This window comes from Mercenaria mercenaria, chromosome 5, assembly GCF_021730395.1.
Source record: "Mercenaria mercenaria strain notata chromosome 5, MADL_Memer_1, whole genome shotgun sequence".
Lineage (NCBI taxonomy): Eukaryota > Metazoa > Mollusca > Bivalvia > Venerida > Veneridae > Mercenaria > Mercenaria mercenaria.
This window is the reverse complement of record NC_069365.1, coordinates 25,295,144-25,311,054: the sequence shown is the minus strand read 5'-3', so window position 1 is coordinate 25,311,054 and position 15,911 is coordinate 25,295,144. Positions and strand designations below refer to the sequence as shown.

Sequence of the window (15,911 nt, the reverse complement as noted above, 5' to 3'; positions counted from 1 at the left end):
AAGTACTAACTTTTTCTTCAGTTTATGCCAGTTTGGAATAGGCTTGTTGTCGCCCTGTTGATGCAGCCAGAGAAATCTTGTGTGTCAGATTCTCTCAAAACTGCATATTCATTGCATGAACATTAAAGAGATGGTTACCAAGGACTTATGTGAAGAAAGCATTTATTGTTATTGAAGGGGTGTTAAAGCGTAGAGTTATAGCCTTTTAAAGGTCCTAAGTATATTTCTTTTACTCACCAAAAAAAAACTTTTGATATTTATGAATATAGTTCATAGCATTATTTCAATAGTGGTTTTCCTTTGGCCACAAGCATGTGCTGAGATAGTCAGATGGAATCAAATTACTGCAAAATACTTGTTTGGTTTTTGCTTATAAAAAATGCATCTGGAATAGAAATCTATCTTTATTTTGCTCAGATTGCCCTTGAAGCGGCGCGGGCACTAGATGACCAGGCATGTTGGGAGAAACTGGGTGAAGCTGCCTTACTGCAGGGAAACCATCAGATAGTGGAGATGGCCTACCAGAGAACAAAGAACTTTGACAAACTCTCCTTCCTATACCTTATCACAGGAAACCTGGAAAAACTGAAGAAGATGACCAAAATAGGTAGGGGGAAGTGAACAAACTTGAAATATAGGTTTAATAAGCAGTAATCTTCTATGTTTATAAACAAACTTTTTAGCTGATTGGTTATCACAAAAGGTGGATTTTTCCTATTCCTTGAACCACCCTGTTGCTAATTCAGAACCTTAATTGGGATTTAGAACTGTTTGTGTCAGCAGGCCTTGCAGCTGGCTTGTGCAAGGTTGGCAGTTCTATCGAGATTTCAACTTTTGCTTGAAAAATATCCTTGAATCAGCTTATTGTAGAAGTTGCAAATTCTTTCATCTTTAAAGTATTTCTAGTACTCTGTCTTGCATTATATGTATGGATAGAATGTATAACTAAAGCTGTCTATTACTGAATTCCAGCTGAGATACGTAAGGACACCAGTGGTCATTTCCAGAATGCTCTGTTCCTAGGAGATGTTGAGGAAAGAGTGAAAATCCTGAAAAACTGTGGACAAAGTAAGTCGGTTTGCAAAAAAATTTGATCATAGTTCCTTTGATATCAAGGAAGGGAGCAGATGAAGATAGATTTAGGATAGTATACCTTAAATTTGGAGAATATATAATGATAAATGTTTTTCCATTAGTTAAATGAAGTCCAGAACTTGCCTATTTTTGTTGTTTTACAAAACAATTCAGTAAACTGCCCTTGAGCAGTAAGCGTATATATAATTGATGATTTTAACAAAATGAAACATTAAACAATTTATTTCAGAGTCGCTTGCCTACCTGACAGCTGCTACCAATGGTCTGGAGGAAGAAGCAGAATCACTAAAGGAATCCTTTGGCGAGAACGAGAGGGTACCAGACCTGTACCCTAACGCTTCCCTGCTCCAACCGCCTGTACCCATCACACAGCAGGAATCCAACTGGCCACTGCTGACAGTATCTAAGGGATTCTTCGAGGGAGCAATGGCCGCTAAAGGAGGTCACAGCAAGATGGCCGCCGCTGATGATGTTGATATAGAAGAAGCTGGAGCCGGCTGGGGAGATGATGATCTAGGCCTTGATGATGGTATGTGAAAATATTACTATGTGCAACATTAATGTAACTAAGACCTTTATGCTTAAAACTTAAATCTGTATATGCTGAAGTTTATATGCTGAAAAATACCCTGAAATTTCAAAGATTGTACATGTTAAGAGAACCAGTTTTAAGTTTTCGTAGCACTATCTGCAGGCAAATCAGTTTTCAGTATACACCTGCCAGTTGGTGTTGTAAATTGAAGTTATATTTTATTTTATTTTTACTATGTCACTTTGTCAAAATTGTAGCTGTAGCAATGTCAAATTTTGTTTGTGAGAGCAATTTTCAAACAGCTTGTGTGATAGCACCATTCAAGCCAAAATAATTCAGGAAGTGATTTCAATTAACAAGAAAGGTTGATTTACATAGAAGTTATTCCAAGCATGATGGTTGTTTGCTGATAGACAATTGTAATAAATCGTCTGTAATTTGATTGTCAATAAATATGATTATAGAGGAGGGATTTGGAGAAGACGGTGAAGGTATTGAGAAAGACGAGGATGGGGGAGGCTGGGATGTGGATGATGACCTTGAACTGCCCCCTGATCTTGATGTGCCCTCAACACCAACTGGAGCTGGGGAAGGCTATTTTGTACCTCCTACAAAAGGCACAAGCCAGGCACAGGTTAGTTAAGTTTTGCTAATGGCCTTGAACTGCAGTCTGACTTTGTTTCACCAGTAACAGCAGGTATTGTACCTTTTACAAAAAAGAACACTAGTCTAGTTATACCCAAGACCCGCCTGCTTAACTCAGTAGGGAGAGGGTAGATCGCAGGGTGGTGAGTTTGATCCCCGGGTGAGGCCAATGTTCTCTGCGATGATTGTGTCAGAAATCATTTGTCCTCCACCTCTGATTCATGTGGGAAAGTTGGCAGTTACTTGCGGAGAACAGGTTTGTACTGGTACAGAATCCAGGAACTGGTTAGGTTAACTGCCCGCCTTTACATAACTGAAATACTGTTGAAAAACTGCGTTAAACCCAAAACGAACAAACAAACAAAAGATATGCCCAAGTGATGTTTCACACTGAATACAGTATCTACATTAAATTAATTAATGAAGACACTTACTGCTTTAAAGCAATTTACTTAAAGTGTCTGTATTCGTTTTTCTGCTGTACTGTATAATCTTTGTCTTAAATTGCATTGGTATGAACGGCATAGCTAGAAAACTGAATATTCTATGTGCTATTCATTATTTCAAGTATGGTGCAACAGCTCACAGTTACCAGTGGATCATGTGTTGGCAGGATCATATGAGACCGCCATGAGGGTGAGTTCCTTCTCCTGTTGTTTATTCAGTGCTTATCCAAGTCATGTAATAAAGTTTTAGCCTGCTGGCAGCAAGTGATTCTGTCTTTGCGACCAGTGCAGACCAATAATAGGCTCTTATTTGTCTGCACTAATTGCTATTAAGTCGGTAGATTTTCAGTGAACACCCAGTTATAATAGTAAGTGGTACTGACCAAATTGAATGTTAGACCAGTCTATTTTAGAAATTTAGCAGTGTAAAGGTAAATAGAAAGCTTTGTATCTGAGGCAAAGTCTCCTTACTTTGACGAGAAAATCACAGTACAGTATTTTACCATATATACTTGCTATTAAAATGAAGGCATGACTTCAGCAATTTCATTCACTTACTTTCTTTATACAAAATGTGTAATGGTTGAGTAAATAAAGAATATGCAGTAAGCAAATGTTATTTGTGATAGCCAGTTTATAATGTGTTTGACAGTCATCTACCATTTGCATTGTCTTCTTTTGTAGTTGTTACATGGGCGTGGTGAACTTCGAAGAATACAAACAACTTTTCCTACAGACATACAGTAGAAGTAGGACATGTTACCAAGGGTTACCATCTTTACAGCCTCTCTTTGGATATCCACATAGAAACTTGTATGCTCTTTTTGTGTTTCTTACAGAGAAACTTGTTATGGTCTTTTGTGTTCATAACATAGAAAATGGTATGCTTTTTAGCTCACCTGTCACTTAGTGACAAGGTGAGCTTTCGTGATCACCCTTCGTCCGTCGTCAGTCCGTGCGTGCATCCGTGCGTCAACAATTTGTCTGCACGATAGTGGTTTCATTTATGATTTTATTTTAACCAAACTTGCACACAACGTGTATCACCATAAGATCACGGTTCCTTTCTTGAACTGGCCAGATCCCTTTATGGGTTACAAAGTTATGGCCCCTAAAAGGGCAAAAATTAGCTGTTTTGACCTTGTCTGCACAATAGCAGCTTTATTTATAATTTGATTTTTACCAAACTGGCACACAAGTTGTATCACCATAAGATCTTGGTTCCTTTCTTGAACTGGCCAGATTCCTTTATGGGTTCCAGAGTTATGGCCCCTGAAAGGGCCAAAATTAGCTATTTTGACCTTGTCTGCACAATAGCAGCTTCATTTATGATTTGATTTTAACCAAACTTGCACACAACTTGTATCACCATAAGATCTTGGTTCCTTGAACTGGCGAGATTCCATTATGGGTTCCAGAGTTATGGCCCCTTAAAGGGCCAGAATTAGCTATTTTGACATTGTCTGCACAATAGCAGCTTCATTTACGATTTGAATTTAATCAAACTTGCACAAAACTTGTGTCACCATAAGATCTCGATTGCTTTCTTGAACCGGCCAGATCCCATAATGGGTTCCAGAGTTATGGCCCCTGAAAGGGCCAAAATTAGCTATTTTGACCTTGTCTGCACAATAGCAGCTTTATTTATGATTTGATTTTAACCAAACTTGCACACAACTTGTATCACCACAAGATCTTGCTTCCTTTCTTGAACTGGCGAGATTCCATCATGGGTTCCAGAGTTATGGCCCCTTAAAGGTCCAAAATTGGCTATTTTGGCTTTTGCAGCCATATAGAGACTTCATTTATGGTTTTATTTGATACAAACTTCCAAAATATCTTCAACAACAATAAATCTTGGATTCCATGACAAATCAGATCCAATCGTAGGTTCCAGATTCATTTTGTATCTGATTACCTCCCCTGATTGTAATCAAAATGGATTTATATCAGTAAGTACTTATAGGACATATTTGAAATTTCATTATTGTTATTAGTTTGACTGAGACAATCAGGGTAGATAAGTATGGACTGATTTTATATCAAATTACCTCCCTTTATTTCAAATTAAAATGGGTATATCTCCATAACTAATGAAGATACTGATCTGAAATTTCATTTATGTCAACAGATTTATTTGGCAGATCCTTCTTTTGTTCACTTACACTATTTTTTTTTCAATTACTTCCTTTTTACGATACTATAAATAGCTTATTTTTAGTAACTTTTTTATTATTGGCCGTAGAGAAAAACCGAGACCACTTTTCTGTGGTACAACATGGATGGTACTTCCAATTTTTAGGTGTAATTTGACATATCTATACCTTGTAAGATTTTTTTTCTTTTCGGTTAAATTTCTTCCCTTTGTTGTTCCTGTCCTTTGGATTTAGATATTTTTTCTGAGGACCTTCTTGTCCTCAAGTGCAGTGATAACAGGTGAGCGATATAGGGCCATCATGGCCCTCTTGTTTTATGTTCATAACATTGAAACATATTCCCTTTTTATGCCTTCCTTCTAGTTTTCAACTGTCTGTCCGTTTGTTCGTCACAACGTTAACTTTTTGCATGAAGGCACTTTACTCGCGAACCACTGCACCCAGGACCTTCAGACTTCACATGCTGATAGTACTTATTGAGTACACGACCCCTACTGACTGGGGTCACCAGGTCAAAGGTCAGGGTGCTGCAGGGGCATTTGTCACCATTAGTGACAGCTCTTGTTCTTAATCTTTCCTGGTTTGGAAGCCTATTTGGCCAGGTTGTTGCGATTGTTGGCTTAAAATCACTTGCCCCACACTGTTGTGAGTTTGTCTCACCTGGTTTAATACATTCAGTCCTTGCATAGCCATCAAGCATGATCAAAATAATATCTTGATGGGTATTTGTGGTTGTCCTCCAATATCAAAACTCTAAATGCTATCTGTGTCGGTGTGACTTGAAAACCGACACAAAATATGTACAAAGAACACCAAAAAATACATTTATGTCCATGTTTGTTGTAAGTAATGTGTACAGACTACACATAAAGAAACTTGTCGGGTTTGAGACTATATACAAGTGCCTGTTGCTAAAACAGTTCATCATTAGTAGACATTGTAGCTAGTATGTCTTCATGCCCATTTACAAAAACATTTGACTTATTGTCAGCTGTTTGTGTATCTTCATTCAAACATTGAAACCAGAACAATATGATGTATGTTACAGGAAGGAGGCAGGTGGTAGAAATGGTGTTCCAGCTGTGGGCCTCAAACTGAACAACTTGGTACAACAGTTACAAGTGGTGTATAATCTTACAACAGCTGGCAAGTTTGCCGAGGCTACAGACAAATTTAGATCTATTCTTCTCAGTGTACCATTGTTAGTGGTTGATACTAAACAAGAAATTGCTGAGGTTAGTATCATGTAAAACAATATTTTGATTATTTCTTGGGGTTAAAAAACAAAAGGAAGAATACAAGCAGGAAAGCTTTGAAGAAAGTATATACATATTTGACTTACATAAAGAATTATACATGCATGACATAAAAAATTATACATGTATGGTAATTCTAACTTTATAATAACTGATGCTTAACACAATGGATATAGGGGCATACTGAATCTATATAACTATATAAAGAAGTCCATAGGAATAATGCAGTGTATGATTATACTGGGTATGTTGCATTGCTTTGTGGTCCGCTACCAAGATTTTTCAGATTATGCCCCTGAGGTGAAAAGAGGTGCTGACCTTGAGGTCCCAGACTTACATAGGGGGGAAAACCCAAAATCTTCTTTTCTCTTAGGCCTTTGATATGTAGCATTGCCTAGTGGATTTCTAACAAGATTGTTCAAATTATGCTCCTGAGGTGAAAAGAGTCCCTGCCCTGGGAGTCACTTGTTATATGAGTTATATAGGAATAAATCTTTCAAAAATTATCAGATCATGTTTACCGGTAATTATAATTACCTGATGACCAAAACCAAAAGTGATTAGGAGTCACTTGACTGTAACCTTGACCTGCTGACCTACTTTCTTGTTTTTAAGATACAGCCTTGAAATTTGGATGACATGTACACTTCTTGCACTAATCTCAAAACTAAATTTTAGTGACCATGAATATGACCTACAGACCTACTTTCTAATATTGTAGTGTCAGTTTGCCATTTGAACATGTGGCTCACATTACTCAGGTGAGCGATTCAGGGTCATGATGAACATCTTGTTTTGTTTTGAAAGAATGCAGATCAGGTTTTTAGTAATTGCCCACTGAGACTCTGAAGACAATGTAGCTTCCATATGAGCTATTATAGGTCAGAGTATTTGCCTAGAATAATCTTGGTTTTTATTATGGAATATTGAGACTGGTTTAACCTTTTGATAAATATCCTGCTGTATGAATTGCACAATATTACACATTGTTGCACATTTGTATGGTATTAAAAGGGGACAAATACTTTCAGATAAACTAGAAAATAAGAGACAGATATAAGGTAATAACACTTCACAATCTAAATTTTGTTTTCTTTCTTTTTTACTAGCTCCTTGAAGCCACCTGCTGTGATGCTATTCAAGAAATGATGGATGAGAATTATGTATTATTTGAGTTAGCTGGTTGCTACAAACCAGTGACAACCTTTAGTGAAAATTCAAGAAATAAACTGGTAGATGATGTAGTCAGGTTTATTGTTATTGGGAGGAATCTTCCAGCTATTCAACAGTATGTTCAAGATCTTTTATATTATAAATTTCATAAACTTGTACATTACAATTAACTTGCAATCTTGACTGAAAAATTGTTGAAAAAGATGTTAAACCTGAACACACACACACACACACACACATTATCCTTAAAGATGTTATATTGAGCAAGCAAGTACATGTAATGTTAGGGTTGGTAAGTTAGCTTACTTTAAAATCAAATAGTAGCCAATATCTATGAAAATTTCTTGATTTATTAGTTAAGTTTATTGACCTTTTTTGCAAAATTATTTATAAAAAAATAGATTAACTATTCAAGACAATGCTGAATCACAATAGCTTGTAGTAGCCGAAACCACTTTGCTTACATTTAGGGCAAGAGAATACTTAAGCAGTACTCTGTGTTTTTCACTGTAAATAAAAATGATCCAATCTATGCATCTGTATATGTCTATATAATTGTCTTTTATTGTGAGTGGTGGGGGCATATAGATTTGGTCTTATCTGTCCGAAGTTCGTGACGCGCCAAGCTCAAAAAGTATTTGATTTAATTGATGAAACCTTGCATGAGTCTTTATCATGATATGAACTTGCACACCTCCTATTTCTTGTCTGGCTCCACCCCCTATTTCCAGAGTTATGGCCCCTGAAATATTCAAAAATGCACATTTTCACCTTGTGACGCGCCTAGCTCAAAAAGTATTTAATAAGAATTGATTAAACCTTGCATGAGTCTTTATCATGATAGGAACTTGCGCACCTCCTACTTTTTTATCTGGGTCCGCCCCCTATTTTCAGAGTTACGGCCTCTGAAATAGTTAAAAATGCACATTTTTACCTTGGGACGTATCTAACTCAAAAAAGTATTTCATATAAACGAATGAAACCTTGCATGAGTCTTTATCATAATATGAACTTGCGCACCTCCTATTTTTGGTCTGCCTCCGTCCCCTATTTCTACAGTTATTGCCCCTGAAATAGTTAAAAATGCACATTTTCACCTTGTGATGCACCTAGCTCAAAGAGTATATGACATAAATGGATAAGTCTTTATCATGATATAAATTTGCGCACCTCTTATTTTTAGATAGACTCCACCCCCTATTTTTAAACTTATGGCCCATAAAACAGTCAAAAATGCACATTTTCACTTAATAATGTGCCTAGTTCAAAAAGTATTTGATGTAAATTTATGAAACCTTGCTTGAGTCTTTATCATGCTGTGAACTTGCGCACTTTGCATTTTTCTTGAGAATTTTAGTGCTTATTACAGAGTTATGGTCCTTGAAATAGCCAAAGTAGTAGATTTTTTTGTTTGTGGTGCCAGCTTTTAGTGTATGGCCTAGAATACTGAATACTTCATAAAGAATTATCATAAAATGTTAGTTTAGGCTATATTCCCCCCTTAAGACTGCAAACATTTGAATTATTGCCCCTTATTTGTGACAAATGTACCAGTGAGGGGCAGTTGAATATGTAGATGGAATGTCTTTATTGCAGACTAAGGCAAGGTCTTCAGACATTTGGTCTTTTAGACCTGATGAAAGAGCACAGTACACAATTCAGTGAGGTTTTCTGCCAAGGTCAGACAACAAATTTGACAGCAGACCAGGTGGAAGCTGTCTTCAGTAAAATTGAATACTCAGAAATAGGAAGCAACAAAAGGAGAGAGGAAGAACGCACCATTGCATACTGGAGAGATTATCTGCTTGATATAGAGGGTATAAATCTATAATGTCATGTATGCATTCTCTGTTGTGTACCTAGGGAGATATATTATTTACATGTATTGTTAATCCATCTGTTTGACCAAGTTTGACTGCACTAGTAATCCAGACCATACAGTGATTTTTTTCTCAAAATTGTTAAAAAATGGATCCAGTACTTGAAAAATTGTAAAAATTAGCATTATTTCTCTAATTGTGAATTTTTTCCCTGTTGTTGTAATACTTTGTGAATCAAAATGTTTAATGATGGAATGCATAATTTCATCACAAGTGGGCACCTGGGTAGAACCACCGACCTTCCGTAAGCCAGCTGGATGGCTTCCTCACATGAAGAATTCAAAATGAGGCTGGAACCCACATCGATGAGGGGCAAGTGATTTGAAGTCAGTGACCTTAACCACTCAAAAACTAGGTCAATAGGTCTAAAAATAGAAAAACCTTGTGACCTCCCTAGAGGCCATATTTTTCAATGGCTCTTCATGAAAATTGGTCAGAATGTTTACCTTGATATCTAGTTCAAGTTCGAAACCGGGTCACGTGCCATCAAAAAATAGTTCAGTAGGTCAAATAATAGAAAAATCTTGTGACCTCTGTAGAGGCAATATTTTTCATGGGATCTGTATGAAAGTTGGTCTGAATATTCATCTTGATGATATCTAGGTCAAGTTTGAAACTGGGTCAACTGCAGTCAAAAACTAGGTCTGTAGGTCTACGTTGTCTGTGTGTCCGTGCGTAAACTTCTGCTTGTGACCACTCTATTTTAAGATCCAGCCTTGAAATTTGGATGACATATACAGTTTTGCACACCAATGTTTAAACTGTCTTTCAGTGACCATAAATGTGACCTACTGATCTACCTTCTAATATTTTAGCATCAGTTTGCCATTGGAAACATGTGGTTCAATATATTCAGGCGAGCGCTTCAGGGTCATCATGACCCTCTTGTTAGAGGTTTTTACACCAATTGTGAATGGGTCTGGTGGACCCAATTTGAAAATTGTTACATACCGTCTGCAGTTGTGAACGGGTCCGATATTAAGCACCACTTATATAAGGAAAAAAATCGTTGCCAGATTTAAGTGAAACTTGCCAGGTTTTATCTAAACTCCATTGCATATTTGGGGGTCAAAAGGCTACAGATAGCAAAACTGTTAAAAGAAGTCAACAAGTTCTAAAGCCAAAATATTGGGTGTATGTCTAGTGATTCTCAAGTCAAAAATGTTCCAGTTCATCACACATTAGGGGTAACAAGGCTAAAAGTAGAAGTGTCTTTCTTTTAGCCTTGTGGCCCCTAATGTGAAATGAACTAGAATACATTCTTGTATAAGCCAAATACCTTAGTTGAAGCATTTGCCAATAATTTTGAAGGTTTTCTCTTGATAGATATTTCTATTTTTGCAGCTCTCTTGTTACACGTATTAATCCATTTAGCGTACCTTTAAAATTTGTCTTTGGTTATTTTTACAAGCTGTATTTTTACAGAACGAAATGTTGGAGTGACATTCGAAGACGTGTTAGTGTTTGCGACTGGAGGCAACAACGTGCCCTATTTGGGATTTTCACCAGACCCATCAATAGAGTTTGTCTATGACAGTGGTGAAATGAATTTTCCACAGGCAAACACGTGTTCAGTGGTCCTACGGCTTCCAACAGTTAACAGCTATGAACAATTCAAAGAGAACATGGACTTTGGAATATTAAATTCGCCAGGATTTGGAATGGCATAAACTAATATTGTATACTTCAAGAATTATAAAAGTAGCAATTTCCATAAAAACAATTTTAAAGTATATCTTGTATTGTATGTGATATATAAAGTTTAGAAAATGTTATCTTTGTAACTGTTTACCAACACTAGAGAGGAAAAGTGAAAAGCTCCAGGAATTGATGGGAGCATGTAGTTGTTGCCTTATCCATCTGGAATTCTGTCATTTTGACAGTACCAGAGTTTAACTGTAAAACTATAAGAGGTACTGAGTTGAAACCTGCTATGTGGATAGATCTCATTGGGGGCAATGCAGTGCGGAGGAATCATAACTATCTCTTTGTTATTTCTGAGTTACAGCGTTTTTATTTTGTCCACAATGGAATAGTATATCACCAAATGTTGGAAAGGAATTGACTTCAAACTATATGTATATATATCTCATTGAGTTGGATTGCAGTGCACAACAGAAATAACTATATGTCTTGTGTTGTTTTAGTTCTGGCACTTTATTTTATTTTATTTTTTTATTCTTTTGTACAATGTAAAACTTCTAAAACTACAGGTTATTGACAATCAACTTCTTATTTACAAAAGTCTCACTGAAGTGTAGTGCATAAGAGTCATAACAGTCCATAGCAGTTTTTGAGTTATGGCCCCCTTATTTTTAATACTTAAATTTTTGTGAGCAGTTTACCTCTGAAAGTGTAAAAGTTATTTAAAATAAGTAACTCCAAACTTCATATACTGATGGATGTCATTTAGGAGGAGTGCAGAGGCTAAGAGTCTAAACTGTCTATAGTTAGTGCTGAGTTATGACTACTCATTATAATAACATATATAACAGGATTACAGTACACCATATTTGCTGCACTTGATAACATGGATATTGGAGATAATTATTTAAAATAACTACTGTTACTTCCTCGTACACAACATTATGTCTCCCCTCAGAGTTGGGGAAGACATATTATTTTTGCCCTGTCTGTCTGTCCATCTTCCCCCACACTATTTCCCCCCAGTATGTAAAATCTTATTAACCATTCATCACAGAGACTTCATATTTCGCATGGTGGTTGGTCTGCTTGGGTAGAAGACCCTCCATTGGGTCAAAGGTCAGAGTCACAGGGGTCAATAATGTGAAATTTGTTTCAGTTTATTATCTTATGAATCATAAATAGGAATTTGTCGAAACATCATACAATGATAGAGGACCTTGAGAGAAAACGCTCTGTGTAAGACCCATAACTCTTTCATTAAATTTGAGCCAAAGGCTGCTCATGGTGAGCTTTTGTGACCGCTCAGTGTCCAACATCCATCCGTCAACATTTTCAAAAAAAAATATTTTGAAAACTACTGGGCTGAATTACACATGATCCTTGGTTGGTCCCCTTTCAAAATTGTTCAAAGAATTGAATTCAGTGCAAAACTCTGGTTGCCATGGCAACCGAAATGAAAAACTTTAAAAATCTTCTTGTCCAAAACCGCAAGGCATAGAGCCTTTATATTTGGCATGTGACATCATGTAATGGTCCTCTATATTCTTCAAATTCATTCCCCTGGGGTGAGAAGAGGCCACGCCCAGTTTTACATGGACTTGTATAGGAAGAAACTTTTAAAATCTTCTTGTCTAAAACCACAAGACCTAGGCCTTTGATATTTGGTATCTAGCATTGTCTTGAGGTCCTTTATCAAATATTGTTCAAATTATAACCCTGGGGTGAAAAGAGGCCCTGCCCTGGGGGTCTCAAGTTTTACATAAACTTGAATAGGGAAAAAATCTTTTTGCTGTAAACTGCATTACCTTGTCGTCCTCGACCAAAAATGTTCAAAGTATGCCAAGTATGCCCCAGGTGTGAAAAGAGGCCCTGCCCTGGGGTCCAAAATTTAACATAGACTTCTATTGGGGAAAAATTCTTGTCTGAAAGTTCAAGGCATAGGCTTTTGATATTTGGTATGAAGCATGGCCTAGTGGATGTCTAACAGAATTGTTCAAGTTATTCCCCTGGCGTGAAAAGAGCTACTTGTTATATGAGTTATATAGGAATAAATACTTTGAAAATTTTCAGATCATATTTCCTAGACTGTTTAATTATAATTACCTGATGATCCCAAGTGATTAGGGGACACCTGACTGTAAACTTGACCTACTTAAATTTCTTGATTTTAAGATACAGACTTGAAATTTGGATGACATGTACAGTTTTACACACCGATCTTAAAACTGTCTTTCAGTGACAATAAATATGACCTACTGACCTACTGACCTACTTCCTTATACTTTAGCATCATTTTGCCATTTTAAACAAGTGGCTTATATCACTCGGGTGAGGGATTCAGGGTCATCATGACCCTCTTGTTCTAATTTTTCCCTTTGTTTTATTTTTTGTTGAGAGCATTCCTCAAACACTATATGAAATTTGTTGATTAAGTTTTATACAATGATAGAGTGCATTGCAAAAGACCCATAACTCGTCCTTGGTTTATTTTTTAATTATCTCCTTTAGTTTGATTTTTTTATCAAGAGCAAAACTAATGCTATTTGATGGAGTTTGTTGTACCTGGGGTCATTTTACTCATTTGACATTGAGAGGGAGTGTAGTGTGTAAGACCCATAATCTTTCCTTGTTTAATTATGTCTCAATCAGTTATTTCCCTTGGTTTAATTTTCTTGTTCAGAGCATAACACAGACACTACATGACAGAAGTTGTTGAAGCTTTATACAATGATAAATTTAATTGTCTTTTAAGCTCACCTGAGCACAAAGTGCTCAAAGGTGAGCTTTTGTGATCACCCGTCATCCGTCCATCGTCAACAGTTTGACTGTTAACACTCTAGAGGTCACAATTTTGGCCCAATCTTAATGAACCTTGGTCACAATGTTACCCTTAATAAAATCTTGGATGAGTTTGATATTGGGTCATCTGGGTTCCAAAACTAGGTCACCAGGTCAAATCAAAGGAAAAGCTTGTTAACACTCTAGAGGTCACAATTTTAGACCTATCTTAATGAAACTTGGTCAAAATGTTACACTCAATAAAATCTTGGATGAGTTACATATTCCGTCATCTGGGGGTCAAAAACTAGGTCACCAGGTCATATCAAAGGAAAAGCTTGTTAACACTGTAGAGGCCACATTTATGACTATATCTTCATGAATCTTGGTCAGAATGTTAATCTTGATGGTCTTAAGGTCTGGTTTGAATCTGGGTCAGTTGGGGTCAAAAACTAGGTCACTAGGTCAAATCAAAGGAAAAGCTTGTTAACACTCTAGATGCCACATTTATGACTGTATCTTCACGAAACTTAATCAGAATGTTAATCTTGATGATCTTTAGGTCAAGTTCGAATCTGGTTTATGTGGGGTCACGGGGTCAAATCAAAGGAAAAGCTAGTTAACACTGTAGAGACCACATTTATGACCATATCTTAATGAAACTTGTTCAGAATGTTAATGTTGATAATCTTTAAATCAATAGGTCAGGTGAGCGATACAGGGCCTTCATGGCCCTCTTGTTTACCACCTCTTATCATATCCCATGGATGAGTCTTGTGTTTTTTTCAAAAGCATCTTTTAGTTCATTTTTATGCCCCTTCAAAGGAGGGGTACCGGTATATTGTTTTGCAGATGTGGATCTGCCGGTTGGTATGTAGACAAATCTGTTTCCGGATGATATTTCAAGAAGGCTTTGGTCTAGGATCAAGAAAGTTGACAGGTAGATTGATCAGAACAAGCAGATGACCACTATTGATTTTGAGATCAGTAGATCAAAGGTCAAGGTCACAGTGACCTAGAACAGTTTCCGGATGATGACTCGAGAACGCTTGGGCCTAGGATCATGAAAGTTGATATGAAGGCTGGTCATGACCAGCAGATGACCTCTATTGATTTTGAGATCAGTAGGCCAAAGATCAAGGTCACAGTGACACAGAACAGTTAAATGGTTTCCAGATGACAATTCAAGAATGCTCGGGCATAGGATCATGAAAGTTGATAGGGAGGTTGATCACCACCGGCATATGACCCCTATTGATTTTGAGGTCAATAAGTGAAAGGTTAAGGTCAAATTGACCCAGAGCTGTAGAACTTCAGTGTACAGTGACCAAAATATTTCCGTTCCTTGTGCAATCACTGAATGCATCAAGGGAGGCATTTCGTGTTCTACAAGCTCTTGTTTCCTTTGTAACATACCACCCTGTTGAAAGCCATTATAACAAATCTTTCATCTCCAAATTCGCCTTCATGCATTGTTTATAATTTAACCACTAAATATTTTTCACATTTTCCTTCTTCCACAAACAGAATTTATTTTTGGGAGCATCTATTGGTTCCACCAATATTTTTGCTTTCAAAGCTGGCACACGGTGTTTTAGTTTATTAAATACATGATTGTGTTTGTTTATGCAGACAATATTTGACATAAATGTGATGACTATTATTTTTGTTCTGTCGCATATTATCAAGTCCCTAGCTAAGATAACTGCAGGGGTTTAGGGGACATAAGATATTCATTTTTGTCCAGATCTCTTGCCATATATCAAGATCACAGAGTCAAAGATAATTTATTTCAAAACTGTGACATGCATGGGTGGTTTTCATAGTAACCTTGCTCAAATATTGGTCATGTCCTAAAGCAAAAGTGAAGTGATACATTTAGTATGCAATATTAGATGTCACAGCTTCTTACAATAAATGAATACTCCAAATACTTTTATGTTAACATTTTTTAAAAATTAGGCATGTCGGGGAAAAGGCCAAGGTTATACATCAATGATTAAACATTTTGAACATGGCATTTTGTATTCATTATTCTTTGTTTTCCTTTTAAGATCATTCTTTGTCCGCCTGTTATTATTTTTGCCTGAAATGAATCTCTACCACAAAAGCTTAAGCTAGCCTGATCATGATTTGTTAAGAAATTATTCCAAAGGGATTCGAGCAATGTCGAAGCATCTGTATGCCCAACTCCGTTTGGTCGCACTGGTCAAGTGGTTTATTACTTCCCCTCACCTCTATGGGTTGGAGTTCCACTAGGGGCACAGATTTGTTCATGTGTCAAAGCCATCTAACTGTGTTTC

At 36.8% G+C, this 15,911-nt stretch overlaps 1 protein-coding gene across 1 annotated transcript in view; it reads left to right on the top strand.

Moving 5' to 3' along the window:
* The window catches only part of LOC123558262 (coatomer subunit alpha-like), a 67,180-nt gene extending 51,554 nt beyond the window's left edge, over positions 1-15,626 (top strand). Inside the window, 10 exon segments of the mRNA XM_053544489.1 lie at positions 418-607; positions 973-1,068; positions 1,325-1,624; positions 2,092-2,261; positions 2,841-2,905; positions 3,403-3,531; positions 5,923-6,109; positions 7,240-7,418; positions 8,900-9,120; positions 10,609-15,626. Of these exon segments, the coding sequence (XP_053400464.1) occupies positions 418-607; positions 973-1,068; positions 1,325-1,624; positions 2,092-2,261; positions 2,841-2,905; positions 3,403-3,531; positions 5,923-6,109; positions 7,240-7,418; positions 8,900-9,120; positions 10,609-10,853 (1,782 nt within the window). The 3' untranslated portion in view covers positions 10,854-15,626.
* Positions 15,627-15,911: the final 285 nt, after the last annotated feature.